At 39.3% G+C, this 20,673-nt stretch overlaps 1 protein-coding gene across 1 annotated transcript; it reads right to left on the reverse strand.

The window, feature by feature from the left end:
- Positions 1-4,648: 4,648 nt before the first annotated feature.
- On the reverse strand, positions 4,649-13,995 carry LOC103533935 (serotriflin). Its single transcript, XM_030447302.1, is given in 8 exon segments — positions 4,649-4,734; positions 5,794-5,882; positions 6,748-6,842; positions 7,554-7,699; positions 8,982-9,087; positions 9,573-9,692; positions 10,949-11,010; positions 13,922-13,995. Coding segments are annotated over 7 exon segments (627 nt in total). The 5' UTR covers positions 11,009-11,010; positions 13,922-13,995; the 3' UTR covers positions 4,649-4,723.
- Positions 13,996-20,673: the final 6,678 nt, after the last annotated feature.

A 20,673-nucleotide genomic window follows, 5' to 3' on the forward strand; every position in this document is an offset into this window, starting at 1 on the left:
TCAGAGACAGGATCTGCCTTACCTGAACTGAGCATATGAGAAAGTTTTGCTGTTCCTATAACACCAGCACAAGGAAGAACATTGGACTTTGTAGAGAGGAGCTGAAGGGCTTCAAAAGCAGTTTGGACTAGATGATAATTTTGAGTCCCTTGCAACAGAATTTATTCATAGAATCTCAGAATGTTTTGGTTTGGAACAAAGCTTAAAAAGCCTCTCATTCCAACCCCCCTGCCATGGCCATGGCCACCTCCCACTAGACCATGTTGCCAAGTCCCATCCAGCCTGGCCTTCAACGCTTCCAGGGATGAGGCGCCGGCAGCCTCACTGGGCCAGTCTCTCACCACCCTCACAGCAAAGAATTCATTCTGAAGAGCTCATCTAAATCTCCCCACTTCAATTTAAAGCCATTACCCCTTGTCCTGTCACTAGATGCCCTTGTGAAAAGTCCCTCTTTGTCTTTCTTGTAGGCTCTCTTTAGGCCACTCTAAGGTCTCCCTGGAGCCTTCTTTTCTACAGACTGAACAAAGCCAACTCTCAGCCTGGCTCATAGCAGGGGTGCTCCAGCCCTGATTGTAATTGTGGCCTCCCTCTGGGCTGACTCCATGGCCTCTCTGTGCTGGGGGCTTCAGAACTGGACACAGAACTCCATCCAAATGGGGCCTCACGAGTGTGGAGTAGAAAGGGAGAATCACCTTCCTCGACCTGTTGGCCATGCTTCTTCTGATCCACCCAGGACACAGTTGGCTTTCTGGGCTGCAAGCACACATTGCCAGCTCATGCTGAGCTTGTCATTGACCAACACCCCCCAAATTCTACTCTAAATTATGCTATAATCTACTTTAAACTGTGTACTTTTCCACATCACCCCTTGTGACCCAGGGGACCATGATATGGGACATAATTCAAGCACTGCCCTAGAGCATCCACCTGTCTGCAGGGACCTCCTTCTAGAGCAGGTGAGGAGGAGGAATGGGAAATTATTCCTTTCCACAGAGTCATCCATGGCAGTTCCTTGTCCATATGGGATCCTTGGTAAAGGTAGAAAGGATTACAAGGGTTTCACCTGGAAAGGTGGTGTCCTAGGAGGAATGTATGATCTGATGTGAGGACCTCAGTGACCACAGGGAGCTATCAAGTGAATGTTATAATGGTTTTTAAGTCTTTTACCAGTACCATCTGGTTTCAGCATGACCATTAGTCAGTCACTAAAATTTTCTAGCTGGACTACACAAAAAGCAGTAATCTCATCCATCTTCCTTCCAGTATATGCTTAAGAGAAAAAGAAAAGGTGTTGGTGGAGGTCTATTTTTCACCAATTTGCTTTATCATGAGAGAACGTGTCAGGAGAACAGAACACCTGATTTAATGCCAGTCTGCTTTTTCTGATGGAGGTCCTGTGAGCAGTAATATCAGTGCTATTTGGGAAAAGAGTGGAAAACATTCTGTACTTCAATAGTCAAAGCTATGTGCCTTTGGAGAGAAAAAGAACATAAAATTCCCTGAAAAAAGAGGAACAGATTAATGTCTCTTTAGCACAACACAGAACACCATGGATTTCCTTCTTCAAGGTGTTTATAAAATTATTGATGTATCAATTGTTACTATTTGTCCAGATCTTGCCTCTCCTAATTACTACTCATGCATTTTATACTAAACTGCAATGCACTAATAATCTGGCACGTTTCTTAGAACAGAGTCGCCTCTTTACATTCATTAGAAGTAATCTGGGAACTTAGAGCTCAGTTTTGCCCCAGAAAATGCCTTAAATGTGGTTGTAGCAAATGGAAACTGGGATCTGACTGCCTTTTACACAGGAAAAGCATTCAGTGAAGGTTTTTCACATGACTGGCAAAAGCTGTCTTCAACCATGATTGTGACTTGTGGCTGGGGAGGGCCATGGACATCACTTTGAGAACTGTGTGATTGGTTCTGGATGTGGGTACTGTCCATCTGTGCAGACACCTCCATGGATTGCCAGAGGCTTCCATCTCTGCGCAGAGCATCATCAATGTGTGTGTTTAACACTATGTGTGTTCTGTGTCTTATTACTTTCATTTGAGCCCCATCTGCCTGGTTTGCAAATGTCTTTTGCAGCTTTGTCAAACCTGCTACCAAGGCCATTGGATAAGAAAGTTTGGCAAGATCATGACAAATCCACGCTGGTATTTTAAGCTCATCTGATTACAAAATGACTGGTAAAAATTTTGCTACATTGGCTTCTAAAATATCTGATCTAAATTATGCTTACTGACCTTGAGTTCTCCTGGGTAAATGTGTAAGGGCTGATTTTTACCTCATGACACTTGTCTTGTGAGAGACAGAGAAATCTGTTCCTATATTATGGGTTATGGTGGTCCTGTTATTCTAGTAAAAGGAGGTTTTTTATGAGTGAGGGGCCATGTGTCTATCCATTTCCTTAATGATAAGAACACTGAGTTTGTTATTGCATTATAATAATTTTTGGAAGTCTGATAGCTGTTTAAGAGAGCAGTAAATGTTCCAGCACTGTCCTGGTTTGGACCAGGATAAAGGGAATTTTCTGTCTTGTACTTTTGCTTTCAGCTCAGTCTCTTGTAAGCAGCTGCACTTGCTGAAATGAACAGCAAGTTTCTCAGTCAGTGTCTGCTGCTGGGACTGATCCCACTCCATGGTTATAGTTACAGCTGGAGAATGGGCTGCAGAACCAAGGAACTGCTCAGCTCTGAGGAACATTTTACCCTCCAGAAGGAATAAAGGAGGTCCTACCTGCAGCCCTCCTTTGGGAGGAACGGACAAGGGAGATGTCATAATTGACCAGAGTATTCCATCCCATACACATCATACTCAGTATAAATTTGAGGGATCACAAGGGTCAAACCCCTTCCTCCCTTTTCTGTTACCCTTTCTTCACTTGTTCCCTGTTTCCTTTGGCATCCTGGGAGGATTCCATCCATTCCTCTGCCTGTGCTCCTGATCCATGCCAGCCTGAATCTGTGTGTTCCTGCCTCCAGCTCCCAACTGCTGCTGACCCCAGGATTCCAGCCTGCAGCCTCAGTGGTGACGTGAGAGTTACTAGGGGGAAAGGGGAGGAGGAACGTGGGATCAATTTTCCTGTATATTTGTATATATTTAATAATTTTACCTATTTATCATTACTGTTCCATTAAAGCTGTGTAGTTTAGTTTCCAACCCATAAGCCTCTCTCCCTTATTTTCTCTCCTTTCTTAATCAGGGAGGGAAGGGGGATTAATAGAGGGCATCTGTTATTTGGTTTAATTGCCAGGCCAGTGTTAAACCCTGACAAACACTCACACCTCTGTCCTGGCATTGCTTAGTTTACTGAGACGTGCATCCAGATGGAAGGGCAGCATACCAGGGAGTGAAAAAGTGGTGGAGATGAATGAAAATAAAAAGCCAGCCCAATATGCACTTTGAATTGTGAAACCAGGCTTTTAAATTAATGCTCATCTTTCATAGCAGACAAAACACCACTGAAGTGAATGAGTCAGAAATGTGTGGGGAAATTGCCACTGAAATGAATGAGTCAGAAGTGTGTGCTGAAATTATTCTGTGCCAAAGAGAGCCTGGGACTTGGAATCTAAATTGTGACAGCAGCTTCCTTACTAGAATGTGAAACTACTGTAAGGTGAGACTAAAATAATATTTAGTGTCCTGTTGACTGCAGTTTGCTTCCTAATGGTCACAGAAGTGAGTACTGCATGTCATTTATGCTAATGGCAACACTCTCTGAAAGAGAGTGTCTGAATGAGTTATTTACTTATTTTGCCCAGGAAATCTTGAATTTCTCACATGAGCTGTGCTTACAGAATCCCAGATTCATTTGGGTTGGAAGGACCTTAAAGATCACCTCAGTCCAACCCCCTGTCATGGGCAGGGGCATCTCCCTCTAGACCATGTTGCTCTAAGCCCCATCCAACCTGACCCTGAAAACTTCCAGGGATGAGGCATCCACAGCCTCTGAGCAACCTGGGCCAGTGTCTCACCACCCTCACAGCAAAGAATTTCACCCTCATATCCAATCTCTACCTTCTTTCAGTTTGAAGCTGTTCTTCCTCACCCCATCGCTCCACATCCTTGTAAAAAATCCCTCTCCAGCTTTCCTGTAGCCCCTTCAGGTTTCAACTGGAAGCTGTTCTGAGGTCTTCCTGGAGCCTTCTCTTTACCAGGCTGGATAACCCCAACTTTCTCAGCCTCTCCATAGCAGAGATGCTTCAAACCTCTGACATCTTTATGACCTTCCTCTGCACTCACTCCAATAGCTCCATCTCCTCCTTATACTGGGGTCTCTGGAACTGAACACTGCCCTGTAGGAAATGTACTGAACCACAGAACTTCAAACAATGCTCCTTGGGTACCATTTTGGGAAAAGGATAATGTGAGAAGCTAATTGTTAAATATGCCTGGTACCCTAATGCCTATTTTCAGTTAAGATCTCCATTATGTTCTTGACCATTCTACAAACAGAATAAATACATCCTCCTACAGCTGGTTCTCCTAGGAGCAACAGTGAAGTTGATCCTTCTACACATGTGGGAGAGCCAGGATGGAATCTGGTTTTTGTGAAAGAAGTCACTAAAGAGATGAATGTCCAGGAAGGGAAAGGTTGGTTCTGTTATTTTATTTCAATTTTTCAATGGCTGGAAGCAGAACAATGAATCTGATGAAGCTTGGGGATACATCCAGGAGATTTGCCAATGCAGTTGGAATAAACATCTTCAAACTTTCAAAGACTGGCTGAAAATGAATTGAAACACAAAAATCAATCATAAATGGCAAATCAACCTGCAGCATTTTTTTTTTTGGAAAAAATTTTCAATGTTTCTCTCCTCTGTATATTTTCCTCTTTGTTGACATTTACTCCACAGCAGCGTCCAAACCCTTGAACCACATGCAAAATTCCGAGCTCTTTCAAGGTTTCTTGTTGACCTTGCAAGGTGTTTTGAAGCTTCCTTCCTCTACACTACAACTCATGACAAGAGCTAGGTTAATTATGTAACAGAATTAGACTTGAAGTTAAGTCTTGAGGAGTTTTTATATTTTTTTATATGTTTTCAAATTCTCTTTGAGTTCTTCAAAGTCAGATTTGCTGCTTACTCTTATCAAGTGTTTTGCTACTACTGTCTCATCAGCCACTATATTTCAAAAAAGAAGAAAAAAAAAGATAAGTTTCCTCCTTCCCTAGAATTTCCTAGATTTAAGGATGAGTTGCCTCTCCTGGATATGGAAAAGCATGTAAGCACTGCTCAGCAATAACAAACACATCCCTGTATTATCAACACTGTTTGCAGCACAAATCTAAAACATAGCCCCATATTAACTATTATGAAGAAAGGTACCTCTGTTCCAGTCAAAACCAGAAAGAAACTGTAGCTGGAAATCTAAAGCTGAGTGGTATAAATGTATATTTTACTTCCTTGCAATCAGTGCAGATTCTTATATTAGGAAGCATTCATATGAGTTTCCATATGGAAACCCAGACACTGGAATCTTTAATGAACGTATTAGGCCTTAGGGATATCTTGATCCATAAAGTGGAGGGTATTTGTGTTCTCATGTACACCAGCCACTGTCTAACATTTGCCCACCCTTGTGATAGACTCTTCTTCCTTTGATTTCACTCCACAAGTAATCCCACCAAGGTAAAGGACTTAGCATGCTGGAGTGGGGATCTGTAATGGTGCTTTGGGCCTGGTATTTGAAAAACTAATTTTTAAAAAATTCCATTTTCCTAATTTTTGGGGGCCTTTTTTTAAAGCATCAACTCAACTCACAATTCAAACACTTAAAACTTACTGCATAATCCATCTTCACAAGCATTAGGGCAATCACCACAGGGTTCTCCCTTCTTGTAGGGTGTTGGAATTAAATGTCTCAGATTCCCCCTGAAACATCAACATTACCAACATGTTATAATGTCATGAGAACATATAGAAAATAAAATGTACTTTTACAGATGCCTACTTATATTACTTTTCACTCAGGTTATAAGTCAAACAGTTTTTATAAAATGGGGTTTATCTGGAAAGGTGGTGGTGGTGGGGCAGGGTGGATTTTTCAGTTATGGTTTATGCCAGAAGACATCAGAAGCTCCTCCCTGCTGCTTTAGGATTGGTTTCTATTTCTTCTTGTCCTACTCTGATTAGCAATAATTAAGTTAATTTCCCCAAATTGAGGCTGTTTTGCCTCTGATGGCAACTGATAAGTTGCCCTTATCTGGACCCATGAGATTTTTGTCATATTTTTTTCTCTCCCTGTCCCGCTGAAGAGGAAGGGTAACAGAGCAGCTTGGTTGGCTGTTGGCAATCAGCCAAGGTCAACCCACCAAAAAGTATTACAATATGAATGTAAAAATTAATTTTAGGCAGTTTACTAAAATCACTCTTCCTTAAAACTGCCATAATGTGGGCATTAATTACATTTTTCACTGGGCTGTACATATTGATATGCCTTCCTGAACCAAGATTTCAGGTAGAATGGAGGAAAAAAAAAATGTAATTTACTATTATGAGAACATGGGATTTTTAGGCAAATAAAATTTAATATGAAAATAAGTGTCAATTTTACTTGCTTTATGCTTTTGCTTGTTTGATAATTCCTTTAATGAGTATTTCTATCTTCTCACATTCCTAATATGCTCTTCAAGCCTGTTCCTCAGCTATAGCTGATGTGCCCTGTTACAAATTGCAACATCACCTAACGAATTTTGATGATGTAATAAGAAGTTCCAGAATCAGAATCAATACGTACGCAGGGCAGTAGTGGCAGACATAATAATATTTGAATTTTTTATTGGGACAGTAAGCAATAGCACATCCAACTTCATAAGAATTGTACCAAACCACCTGTAAGTATAAGAATAAAGAAATAAGAATAAAAACCTTGGGAGACAGAAAATTATACATTTCAAAATCATTTAAGTGCATTATGTATTAAACTAATAATTGTAACTAAGTTAAGTCACTTTAGTTATAGTAAAATTAATGTTCCACCCTGCTGGAAAAGTTTTTTTTTTCACTGCTTGCATCCCTGAACCAAATAACATTTAGGACACACTGATAATTTATCACACAGATATGAAAAATAATTGCAGTCAACTGTCTCAAATCACATATGTTTTCACTTAATTAAAAGTGTTGAAGAAGATGTAGGAATGTAAATGTAAATAATGCAAGACTGCAGCCTGTGTTTCAAACAGGTGAATAAGTCATTTTCCAACTGGAAAATCTGAGCCACTGCAACAAACTTATTTATAGTTCTTTCCTGATACCTTAATAACCCAGTCCTTCAAGTGTCTGAGCAATTTTCTGATGTTAAACAAACCATGTTGCTTCTTCCTGAAGTTTTGAAATACCAGCATATTTACTCTTTACTCTGTAAAAACACTTAGCCTATTATTTTCATTTGGTGTTACTTTGAAATTTTCATCTTGTTTTAATGGCTCTGACTCTCATGTCTCCATCATGTTCATTACCTTTAAATATAAGAGGGTAAATATTGCTCAGCTAAGACAATGATATTTATTCATTCTGAGAGACAAAACAATTGCATCTTACCTGGGTGTAATGGCCAATCACAGAACCTTCTGGGTTTGCTCCAGTCCCATATTCAAAATTTTTTTCCTCATTGTACCAGGCATCTATAGCTCGTGACCAGGAGGAAGGAGCAGTTGACATGTAGAGATTTTCACCACATCGTTTGTCTGAAAAGAGAAAAGCCCAGAGAACATTGGAATGGTCTCCCAGGGCTTGAGGTGTGTTCCCTCACTTTGGAAAACTTGAAGTCTCAGCTCAATCAGGGTGCTGAGACACCTCAGATAAACAATAATATTAGAAGAGTTGGACCAGGTGATCCTTGAGGTCCACTCTAACCTGACATTCTATGAGAAATCCATGAAATATATATTTCTCTGAGAAAAAGAAAGCAAGAGGCAGGATGATTTCCAGAGTTCTCATCCCAGATGGGACAGCAGGGAGGGGTTTTTCCAGTTCAGTGACATCACCCATTGTCAATACTGAAGTTGTCACTTGACTGGTTTGCAGCACGGGCAGCCTGTTTGGCTGGTACTTTGATTGCTGTCAGATCTTTTGAGTGGCTTTTGAGTAGATACTCCTGCACAAATGTACCAGAGATTTGTGACTGTAATTTTGTTATTTGAAAAGTAACAATCTTCTCATTATTCATTCAGGTCACAGTTCAGGAATCTTATTCCAATAATTCAGATTTAATTCTGGTACACAAGAAGGTGTCTTCACTATCATGTGCATCCACCTACAGTTTTTACTCAGGTCTGGTGCCTTTATCTGAATGTGCATTAATCCTCACCTGGGGTTCACCTTAGCAAGAACCAGAGGATTTGGTTCTTAGGCAAAAAAAATAATAAAAAAAATTGGGAACTGAAGGACAGTCCTCATCTTACATACAGGATGGACACATCCATCTGTGTTAACACAGTATATTTGTAACTTCAATATCCAAAGACTGAAGTGTTTATATGAACCTCCAAAATAATGTTAGGTGACAAGTTGCCAGGGGGGTGAAAAATTATGAGTCTTGTCTTAGCAGTTATGTTCAGCATCACCAGTGGGTTTAGGACCTTCATCTTTGGCCCTTCCTTCCCAGTTTCATCCAGCACATGGAAGCTGGATTGTGCAGTAGACAGAACTTGACTGTCTTCTTTCTGATGGATATTTTGAGAGAATGTGCTTTCTCATTGTGATTTTTTTTTTTCCCTGCTGAAGAAAATAGGATATACCTGTGTAAAACTGATACATTTGGGATGAGAATGGGACTGAACCTGTCAATTACTGGACAGATTTATAGCTAGAATTTTGCCTTTTTCCTGTGAATAAAATAATATAGAATATAAATATAATTTAGGAAAAAGAAACAAACAAACCCCAAACAAACAAACAAAAAAAACCCAAACAAAACAAAACAATAAACCAAACCAACAAAACGACTGGTTACATCACTTATATGACATTATTTAGTTGGCTTACCGGTCGCCCTCATGGCAGCAGTGCTGTGACGTAAGGTACATTGATTGGCCCATTCTCGAGCATTCTCTGCAGCTGCAGTATTCCATTCCTTCATGAAGGAAGAAAATATTATTCATTCAGACACACACCAAATAATAACCCCTTATGAAGGAACAGCTTTTGGAAATTACACTTGAAATAAAAAACAAAACAAAACAAACCATCCAAAATCTTTTTTTTTAACAGGGGGTGAGGGGAGGGAAGGGTGTAGGAACAAAGTTACTATGCATGCAAGGGAATATATATGGTGAATTCTGATAATGTGTGTGTCAGAAAGAAATGAACACTACCATAGCTCCTCCTTTTCATTTTCTTTTTCCTCCAAATGAGAAATACATTTTTGTACATAAACCACAAAATTTTCCAGACATTTTTTCCCACCTTCTCAGCTTTGTTTCTCTTGGTGCTGACCATGGCCAACCCTTAGGAAAGGTGAGTTTGTGGCTAGATAAAATAGTGTGACCTAGCATACAGTCTTGTCTCTCTCATGGGGTCCATTACTCATATGAAATAGATTTACAGTACACAACTTACCATCTTCATCATGTTTCTGGCAGGTGGATTTACAGCTCTCCTGAGGGCATTATGCTTGTCAACAATCAGCTGTTGCTGATCAGCTCTGCTAGTTGACAGAGCATCCAGACCTGTCAGTTCCTAAATTGAAAGAACAAAGTCATTTTTCTATTTATTTGAACCCTACTAAATTCTGAATCCTGTCTAGGAAACACTTGTGTCAACCAAGGAGATGATCTTTGTGATGAAGAAGTTACTGCAGTGTATCTTATCTCCTAACTATCTCTAGGGGTGTGAAAAAACACTTTAAATGGTTCCACAATGTAAAGCTTAGCAGTAATAACACCAGTTCCTGCATCATAATTCCCTGTGGAAGGCTGAGACGTCCTGGAGCATCTCATGTGCCAGCAGACTAGAAAATGCAGGCAACTGAATTAGACTTAATTACTATTCTGATAATTTCCTTCAGGAGGTTTTGAGGAAACAGGATCTAAAGATCAGCTGAAGGGATTAATGAGCTTATGATGTGTTCCCCTTTTTCAATATTTTAAACTTGCTTATCAATGTATTTTGATTTATTATATAATAACAGGATCATCACAGGCTCTTGTGGTACTTGATCAGTTCATCCCACTGAACAAAAATTGTGCCTGTTTTTCATGCCATAGATTCTCTTCCACCCTGGCTATAACTGTTAGCATTACTCAAATTTTTCATGTGTTTTCCACTTAAAAGGTAGCACTGTGAATAACTTGGCCTCCTTACAACCATCCTCTCTACTCTTCTAGACTGCAGCATAAAGAGCATAAATTGATGAATTAGAGGGAAATGTGGTCCAGCCTTCCATCGTGTTACTTTTTCTGAAGCAGATTCAGCAAACTTCAGACTAAATATGAGTTGGGAAGAACCACTCTTTTGTGCCTTGGGTTATGTTATTTTGTTTTGCTGTTTGAGGGAAATCAGTGCTACACTGCTTTCCCATTTTGAGAATGGGACTGTCAGCAATGGGAGAGGCACATATCTCAGGACCTGTAGGACAAGAAGGGGAGAGAATTAAGTAGCTGTGACTTGTAAAAGCACAGATAATTAACAAGAAGAGGGCTGGGTCTTGGGGAAATCCAGATTACTGGATTTGTGTATTGGAGCTTCTGGAAAATAGAGTTACCTCAGACCCAGCTCATAAGTAACAGGGAGCCTATAGATTCTGTGTTGAAATGTGGAACCAGTTTATTGCTTTAAAATTACCAGACTTCAAGCATAAATGCTTTCCAGATTCTAGATATGTAATCAAACTCTTTCTTGATATGATCAGTGTATACAGGAAAAGCCATGTTCATTCAGATATTGAGTGCCTCAGGTCTCATCCAGACTTTCTGACTATGAAGCATAGATCCTACCTGTCCAGTGGATGGAGGCACCACAGCTGTGAGACACAGGAACACAACTGGCAGGATCATCTCTGAAAAGTGGATAATGAGGATTTAATATATATTTTATAGTGCCTTAATTTCCCTGAATTCATCTTTCACACAACTCATCTTTATTCTGTGTGTTTCCTGGCTTTGTCTCAAGTTACAAGGTGATGTTTTCTTTCTCTCCTCCTCCCATTTTTAGAAGTAGAAAAATAAAATCCATTCATCTTTTGCCTTTTCAAATTTCTATGAATCATCTGTTTTTTACATCTTTTACTTCCTGCTGTAACTCTGGCCAAATACCTTCACCTGAATTCATAGTACAGGAGGAAATTTGCCCTCTCCTTCATCTAGGAAGCCTTCTCCTCATTCCTATACTGTGGAAGGGCTGGGATGCAGCTTTGAGCTCGTTGCTGTGTCTGCATTAGCCTGAAACTGCCTTCTCCTTATCACCTGCTTTGACTCCACTGCATTGGTTGAAGGGGGTATTAGACATCCAGCCCGTGTGCAGGTTTTTATTACATTTAGGTCTCTGGGACCAGTTTCAACCATCTTAATGACCAGCACTGCAAAGCCAGACCTGGCTGGACTAGAAATGGATCAGCACTGGCTTCCTGGGGAAGACTTGCTTCAGAAAGTTTTTATTAATTTTTTGTTTCTTTGAAGGTAACCCTTGATTTTGTTACAGGTAATGTGGAAAGGCAACAGAAAAGAGGACTGTAATTGAAGAAACAACCACCAGGCTCTGGAATCCAAGGCTGAAAGCTCCCTCTCATCCCACTGCAACAACCCAGGAGGAAACAGGTCATGGGTAATAGGTCACTTCAAAGTTCTGGTGTCTGATTCCAATCAGTTACATTCAGCTTTTTTTCTGCTTAGGTACCTTGGGCAGGCAAGCAGGTAACTAGAGTGGAATTTACTTATTTTGGCATTTTTCCCAGCCTCCCACTACAAGGCACATTGCCATGGAGTTACACCATTACCTTCACTCCTTGTTTAGTTTTGAGGGGCTGCTGGTTTTAATTTTAATTTATTCTTGAGGAAAGACCACTTGGGTTTCCTGATCTTTCCATAATCACCAAAAACCCCTTTACCTCAAGGCAACCAGTTTATGTAATTCACAAGGTGCTCTGGCTCATGGAGAACATCTGGGAAAGGAAAACTACCCTGTTCCAAAATGTACAGCAAGTCTCATTTTCCTCACCAGGTTAAATTGCACCAGAGGTGATCCAGAGTTCCCAGACTGTGGGCAGGCCAACTGCTCCAGCTCTATTAAAGTGCAAAACCCATCAAAATGGACTGGGACTATGGACAGCTGGAGCTGAGAGGCCAAAAACTAGAGATTGGTCACATCTGTACAATTAAACTCTCAGAGCTTTCAAAATAGGGGGTCTTATTTCAAGCACATATAGTTGAAGAAAAATTTAGTTGATATGGGAGAAAAAAATACTGGGATATATTCTGATTACTAGCAGTATTTATTTGTAAGTAATTTCCTGTTCTTGATGTTACTTTCCATGTTTAATTTTGGCACTAGCTATGCCTCCTTGAAGTGCTTCAGAATCACAGAAGTTTTTTTTGTTACTAAATTTCATACCACTTATTCCTGAGAGCTATTACAAAACTTGGCAGTGTATATGATCAAGGGATTTGACAGTAAGAGGTTAAACTCCCCATAACATGAAATATTATTATTTTCACTTCATTTCTAACTAGAAAGTAAATAGAGGTAGGGGTTATTTTTAGCTGTACCCATTAACATGAAAAAAAATTTTCTTGTAGTACAAAATGTGATGATATGCAAACAGAAAGCAACCCTTTTTCACACAGAATCTTAAAAAATCAATTCTCTGTTTCAATGGAAAAATACTTTTTCATTGAAATTATGAAGCTTTCCATTTTGCAAACCAAAGTGAAGAAGCTAACTTCAAGACATAGGCAAAGTTTTCATTCACTATAATATTTTCCATGAATTAACTTACTATTAATTGTAATTGGTAATTTAATACATGATAGAAGTTTCAAAATGCTATTGGAATTCTTTTTAAGACCCAGTGGGTTTCCTGCTCCAAGATATTAACATACTTTTGGCACTCCCACTGATTTCAACCAAATGCTTATAGTTTATGAGATGTAAATTTAATTGCTCTGCATTAATTTCTAGGCACAGGTCCTAAAATCAGTCTCTCTGTCCCCCTCCCCTGCTCCCCCTCAATCAAAGACAAATCAGGACCTGTGCCAAGTCTTACTGACTTTCCTGCAACTCCATCTGTGGACAGGGATCTGCCACTGAGAGATGGTGCTTTAGCATCCCTGGTTTGTATGAGTTTAGCAAACTTGTGTGAATATGTTTTTCCAATCCCTTCTTCTAACAGCCAAAAAAAAAAAAAAAAAGAAAAAAAAAAATTAAAAAAAATCTCCTAAATTATTCATACAGTTGAGTATCTATCACAAAAGGAAATTCCCATTATTATTGATTATCCTTGAAAAACAGCTGAAATAGAGAAATGCTCCCAGGGATTTAACTTGCACAACATTGGTGAACAAATTCCTACATAGCAGCCACCTTGCAGAGAAATTATAAGTTGCACAAGGTGGTAATTTTCCCACTTTGAAAATAAGTGGTGATGGCTACATATACTTGTAGAATATTCTGAATTGATTATGTATCCAATTCAATATGTTCAGTCTGTCTCTTTTTCTACGTATCTATAATCTGCCAAGACACTTTTTTTTCTTGCATACAGGCAGCTTTTCATCCAGTTTCAATCACCAATTTTCTCTCTCTTTTTTTCAGGTCGTGTTATGCTATTTCCTCTATAATCCTTATTTTTCACCTACTAAAATCCTCTTTCTGTGACTGTCCTGTTTGCTCAAGAAGCCTTCTGCCAGTAAGTTACATTTTAACACATGACAAAATTGCAGTACTTTAAACAAACAAAAGAGACTAAATCTTACCTTTTCTTTTTAGGAAGATTAGAAATTTCTCCTTGTCCTTCAGCAGGCTGTGGAAGTGACCAGAGCTCTTCCCTGGGGGTTGATTTATAGCTCTCCTGTTTCCTGATAGGACAAGGTGACTCAGTGTCACAGGTGCTATAAAATTCAAATAGTGACCAGATAGAACAACTCACTTGTCAAGAGCACATTCTTCCTAGAGGGAAGTTATTTGCTTCTCTTCCATTTGTACTTCCTTTTACTTCTCAGATTTGAAGAGATGAAACATTTCTACCTGAGTTTTGTATGCATTGCTCCTTAAATGTGAAACTTGCAGTCAAGGAGAACACCAGGTGCAAAAGCTCTCTGCTAATAATTGATGCATCTGGTTGCAGTGAGACTTGATCTTAATCTCCAGCAATGCAAATAAACTCAGCTGGCTATGTATGTGTCTTCAGACTGACTTTGTAGTAAACAAGAGAGAATCTCACCTGTTGGCTTTTCCATGGTGGTAAAAAAAGTCTTGTCCCAAGTTGCTGTTGATGCTGTGGTTTCTTTGCATCAATTTTGTTGGATAAAAACTGAAAAAGGAGATGTGGATATTTCTGTGACTGATACTTTTAACCATTGGCACTTTATCCAGTAATGAAAGATAAAGATCGAAAGATTATTGTGTGCACTAGGTTTCAAGCCCATGTAGCAGTTTGATTTCACATTTTCAGGTACATGGAGTAAGATGAGAATGGACAGAAACACTGCCAGATCAGGAGGGTGTCTCTGTGCACATTTTGTCTCAAATAACTACTGATCAGAGCAGCTGTCATTTTATGCTTTTATAAAAAGCATATTTTTCTATTTTTCTATTACAATTCAGGTCTTCCTTCCTTTTAGTCATTCAACTCCTACCCTAGGCCCTTGTGAAGTGTGACTTCAAAACTATCTTTTGCTTTCTGTTACCTGGGAAACCACTATATTGGTTCTACCAGACAAAATGCTGTCATTTGTTGTTTGGTAATTTCATGGAAAGGAACCCACTGTCAGAAGTTTGTGGTTGACACCAAACTTCAGAGAGTGGTCAATGTGCTCAGTAATAAGGCTGCTGTGTAGAGGAATCTCAAAAAGCTGGAAAAGTGAGTTCTTTGAAATGATCTGGAAAGAAACAAGCTGTAGATACCACTTGTTCAGGGAACAGCTCCAACAAAAACCACTTAAGCTGCTGGATGACAAGTTGGATGTGAGGAACCAGTGCACCTTTCAACATCTGATCATGTTGAAAGGGGTTGATCATGAGGGATGATCATGTAGAATCATAGAATCCTGGCAGGAAGGGACCTTCAAGATCATCAAGCCCAGCTCTAAGTCCTACACCACCATAACCACTAAATCATCTACTGAAGTGCCTCCCCTACCCTTTTTTTTGAACATCCCAGGGACAGCAACTCCGCCACCTTCCTGGGCAACCTGTTCCAATGCTTCATCACTCTTTCAGTGAAGAAATTCTTCCTAATATCCAACCTGAGTATTACAGTGCCTCAGCCAATATGTCCTGAGAGTGCTGGAAACAGGGGTTATGCTCATTTTTTCATCACATCTGGAACTGTGTCTTGACTACTGTGTCCAGTTTTGGAGTCCCCAGTGCAAGCAAGAAATTAGCAAACTAAACTAAGATTAGCCAAAGGCCACTATGTTGGTGAAAGGTAGAGATGGACTTTTACAACACAGACATGAGGTAAGGGCCACAGGTTACAATCTTAAACAAATATAAAGAAAAAGAATTTTTGTAGTGCTGAAACACTGAAGCAAATTGACTAGAGATATGGTTGATTTTGCATACTTGAAGATATTTGAAACTGAACTAGGTGCTGAGCAATCTAATCTAACTTTCATGTTGGTGATGCTTTGAACATGGTGTTAGCCCAGAAGAGCTAATCCAAAGTCCTGTACAACTAAAACTGTTATAAGGTTGTGTGATATTTATATTGACTTTATCTTGACTTCAAGCTCACAGAATGGTTTGAGACCTCTCAATGTTCAATCTCCCCTCTCAGACCAGGCTTCTTAGGGATGTTGTGCAGTTGGGTTTATGAATGTCTCCAAAGGTGGACACCCCACAACTTCCCCCTTACTGCTGGGGGGTTAGACTATATGACCTTTAGAGGTCCCTTCCAAACCAAAACATTCTATGATTTTCTGGGTAAGCTGTTCTGTGTTTCACCACCCTCACTGTAAAACAGTTTTTTTCTGAAGTTTTAATGGAATTTCCTGTATTTCAGGTTGTGCCCACTGCCTCTCATTCTTTCCCTGGATACTACTAAGAAGATTCTGGTTCCTTTACACACTCCCATTAGCTGTTTGTACATATTCATAAGTTCCCCCTTGAGCCTTCTCTTCTCCAGGCTGAACAAACCCATCTCTCTCTCTCTTTCCCCATGAGAGATGCTCCAATCCCCTAATCATCTTAGTGGCTCTTCTCTGGACTTGCTCCAGCATCTTCATTTCTCTCTTTTACTGGGGAACCCAGAACTGGATGCATCATCCCATTTAGTGCTGAGTAGAGGAGAAGGATCAGATCTTGACCTTCTAGCTATGCTCTGTCTTCCGCAGCCCAGGATGTAATTGGCCACTTTTGCAACAAAGGTACATTTTTGGCTCATTGTTGAATAACTTGTTTTCTATCAGGACTCCCAGGTCTTTCTCTCAAAAGCTGCTTTCCAGCCAGTTGGTCCAGGGTGTACAAATATTTGGGGCTTTTCTTCCTTAGGGGCATGACTCAAGCAACCTAATGTAGTGGGAGGTGTCCCTGCCAACGGCAGGGGCATTGGAACTAGGTGATCTTTAAGTTCTCTTCCAACCTAAACCATTCTGTGATTGTGTTCAGACTGCAAAGCCTTCAAGATGATTAAGGAGGTGGAACATCTGGTGAGAAAAGGCTGAGGGAACTGGGTCTTTTCCTCTTGGAGAAGAGGAGACTGTGGGGCGACCTCATTAATGCTTATAAATATGTAAAGGGCAAGTGCCAGGAGGATGGATCCAGGTTCTTTTCAGTTATGTCCAATGATATGACAAGGGGCAATGGGTACAAACTTGAACATAGGGGGTTCCACATAAATATGAGGAAAAACTTTTTTACTGTGAGGGTGACAGGACTGTCCAGGGAGGTTGTGGAGTCTCCTTCCCTAGACACACTCAAAACCTGCCCAGTTGTGTTCCTCTGAGACCTACTATAGGTGACCCTGCTCTGGCAGGGGTGTTGGATTTGATCTTTTGAGGTCCCTTCCAACCCTAAATTTCTGTGGTTTCTGTGGTTTCTGTGGTTTCTGTGATTTCTGTGATTCTATGACTTGGTTGTATTCCTTTTTGTAACTTTACACAGTTCCTGTTGGTCCATTTCTTCATTCTGTTGACATCCTTCTGAATGGCAGCACAACCACAGAGCTACTACTCTGAGCTACTCTCAGTTTCCTGTCATGTGCAAACTTGCTGAGCATGTTCTCTGTCCCATCACCTGCATAATTAATGAAGATGTTTCATGTTATTTTGTCCAGTATTGAACCTTGAGTGGAATCACTTTGGTTTTTGTGAGCTCATCTCAATTTGCCCTGCACTCTTCTTCTCTGAGAATTTATTTTTTTTTTCCTTCTTTTCAGTAGTCCTGCATTGTGAAGGGGTGGAGCTGTTTCATTTTCTTCCTGTCACAAACTAAAAGTCTAAGTACTCACCTGGAGCTTCGTGCCTGTTACGCAAACGCAGCAGTCAATAAATACATTGCTTTTAGAGTCAAAAGAGGCTTCTTGGCAGCTCTCCCACTGGTGTTTGGGACATAATCAGCCACATTATTTTCTCATGCTCTATATGATGAAAATGTTCTCAATTATTCGAGCATATCGGTTTTTTATTAGGCTGAACAAAAGTCTGCTCTTTTCTAGGTATCTGCATTCATGTCAGGGAGGTAAGTCCTTTAGTCCTTTGTGAACAGAGTAACCTCAGATCACACATTTGATTAATATTTTGAGTCCATTATTGAGATTCCAAACTATATTAATAATCTTTAAAGAAACTTGATGCCTTCAGCTTTTATTTCTGCCTCATTTTTGTGCTTCCCAAGGCCACAGTTTTACAAGAAAATGATGGAAATATTATGCCATCAAGCACAATCTTTGGAAAACTGCAGCCTGAAGGCTCCACTACGTATCTTTAAGAATAGAGTGGTTGAAAAATCAATCAATGAGGCACAGTGCTTCCAGCCCAAGGACTATACCGGTTCAAGAGTCAAAGGTTCTTTCTTCATCATTCCTTATTTTGAACAAAGAGCACAAAACCCAGGCTATAGCTCTCTTCCCAAAGTGCTAAAGCCAGTAACTTTAAGCAAGCATCACTTAGAAGAAAATTAAATATCCCCTTAAATTAGTGACTTCAGATTTTTGCATAGCAAATGCATTTAACAACAGTACATTTATGTAGAAAGATTACATTTCAAGGAACTATTCTTATTGGGCAGTAACACAGAAAAATGCGACTAAAAATTAAATTAAATGCCAATAGTTTATCTAAAAGAAGTGCTTCCATGTTTAAGGTGAGATGTTGCTTGCCTCTATTCTAGCAGTATAGCAAGACTGTATAACAACATCCTGCATCATACCATGCTCTTCTGTAAAGCCTCAATTAGATCTTTTGTATAGTTAATTCCCAGCATAATGGCTGTTCCCAATTCTGATTTTAAAAATTCCAAGAAAGAAGTGTTAAGTATCATGGAAGGGAACATCTATGATAACCCTTTGGAACCTGATAAAGGTGATAGAAAAGGAACATTCTGTGGATCTTTATAAATATCCAGTATATATTTCTTACTTTTTGTTGAGGTTGGAATTTTTAAAGAAAAAATATTTTAAGGAAAAAACAAAATTTTTTAAGGAAAAAACCATTTTGTTTCAAAATTCAGTATCTTCACTGCATGCTGCTCTGAACTAGAGGAGATCCCACTGACTTTGTCCCCAAAGGGATTTTCAGGTGCAGTCGAGCCTTTAGCCTGATCAAACCCTGAGGAATGCCTAAAGCAAGAATCTGTTAGAGAAACAGCAAAGTCTTGTGTTGAAGACTAGTAATGTAATTTAATAAGAAAGAGGAGTTGGAATTAAAAATGAATTCTACCAAGGAATCTTAGTGGAAGAAAATTTTTCTGCAAAACTATATTCCTATTTTTCTCCATCCTTGCATGTGTGCATTTATCTCTTCATGACTCAGAGTAGAGAAAAAAATCCACTGGGTGAGAAGAGTTGTGATCACAGTGCAAACACATTTTTTCTCCAGAACCTGTGGTTTCCAAACCCTTCTCATCAGAAGAAATCTTTGGGTTTTTTGGGCTTACTGAAGACAACTTGGTTGCTAATTCAGCCATTGTTTCACTGGCTGTGAAACACGAAAAATCTTCTTAAAGGCAGAGCAGAATTATACCTCGTGGCCTTGCATGGGCCAAGTGAAAGAAAGGGAAAAGCCCTAAATGTTTTTTAACAAAGAGGCTTTCTCTTAGTAACATGAACAAGAAAAATTCAGCCACCAATATAGCATAGTCAGAGACATTAATATTTATTTCTATATATAGCATACTTCCAGTTTTATTGAGAAACCCCAAAATCTCTGGGAGTCATTTATTTTCTTTCTACAGATTAAAAACACATCTTGCTTTCAAGTACTTGAACATGATTCTGAAAGACTTCTGAAGTAATTTTTTTTTTTATCTCCCCAGGTATTCCATGTCAATAGATATTGCAATACAGGAAAGTTTATCTATCAGCTTGAAAATCTGAAGAAATACTGTGCCAAAACTACATCAAGTGTGATGGCAATGCAAGAAAGAAATACAGACAGAGCTACTGAATCATGCATTTGGTTTCATTTTAAGAAGTTTTTGCAGCCCATACAACATTGTAGCAGTGGCCACATCCTGGATGAGGGGTTTATATAGTCACACCCCCTTTGAAGTCACTTCAAATCAAGGTTTATTAGGAAAGATAATACAAAGTTCTGAAGGAAAGGATATTACAAAGACCATTAAGAATGCGTCGTCCAAGTCTTTTATGTACCTGGAATGGGATAATTTAATTAAACACAGATATTTACATTTCAGCAAGACTCCTTTCATAGACTTTGGAAATTAACTGAGATAAACTAGACATGTTTCATTTCATCCTGAAGTTAATACCCAACCAAAATCATACTTTGTCCTAGAAGTACCTGTTTATCTTATGATTACTGAATGGCCATATTAAAGTTTCATAGTTTTTTAATTGTTTTGGTTTGAAAAATTATTTTTATTTAACTAATTCATAAAAGACATACAAATGTTAGCTTAACCTCAAATTTGCAGAGGTTAAGACAGAATTTTCGGTGCTCACCAAAAATAATAATAATAATAAAAAAAGGATCAAATGGATGGGAGAGAAGTGAAAAAGTTCAGTACTGTCAGGAAATAACTTTGACTGTTAACTCTCTTTAATTCTAAAAAATTCACTGGCAAAGCTATTTCTGGTTTTATCTGATAAGCATTAATGGATGTGTTTCTTCAAGAAATATCAAAACAGGGTAAGTAATATTTGCAGGAATAACAGGAAAACAGTTTCTTGTCAAACGCAGGAAGTTTGTGGCTCAGTCACAAATGGGCTGGAGCTTCTATACACGAATCCAGCTCTTCCTATCTCCTCCTCTTACAGAAAACATCATTAAGAGAGATCTTCATGATGCAGTTCTTAACTCATATGCTCCACATCCCCCAGAAGCCA

The sequence above is a fragment of the Calypte anna genome, chromosome 3, assembly GCF_003957555.1.
Source record: "Calypte anna isolate BGI_N300 chromosome 3, bCalAnn1_v1.p, whole genome shotgun sequence".
NCBI lineage: Eukaryota > Metazoa > Chordata > Aves > Apodiformes > Trochilidae > Calypte > Calypte anna.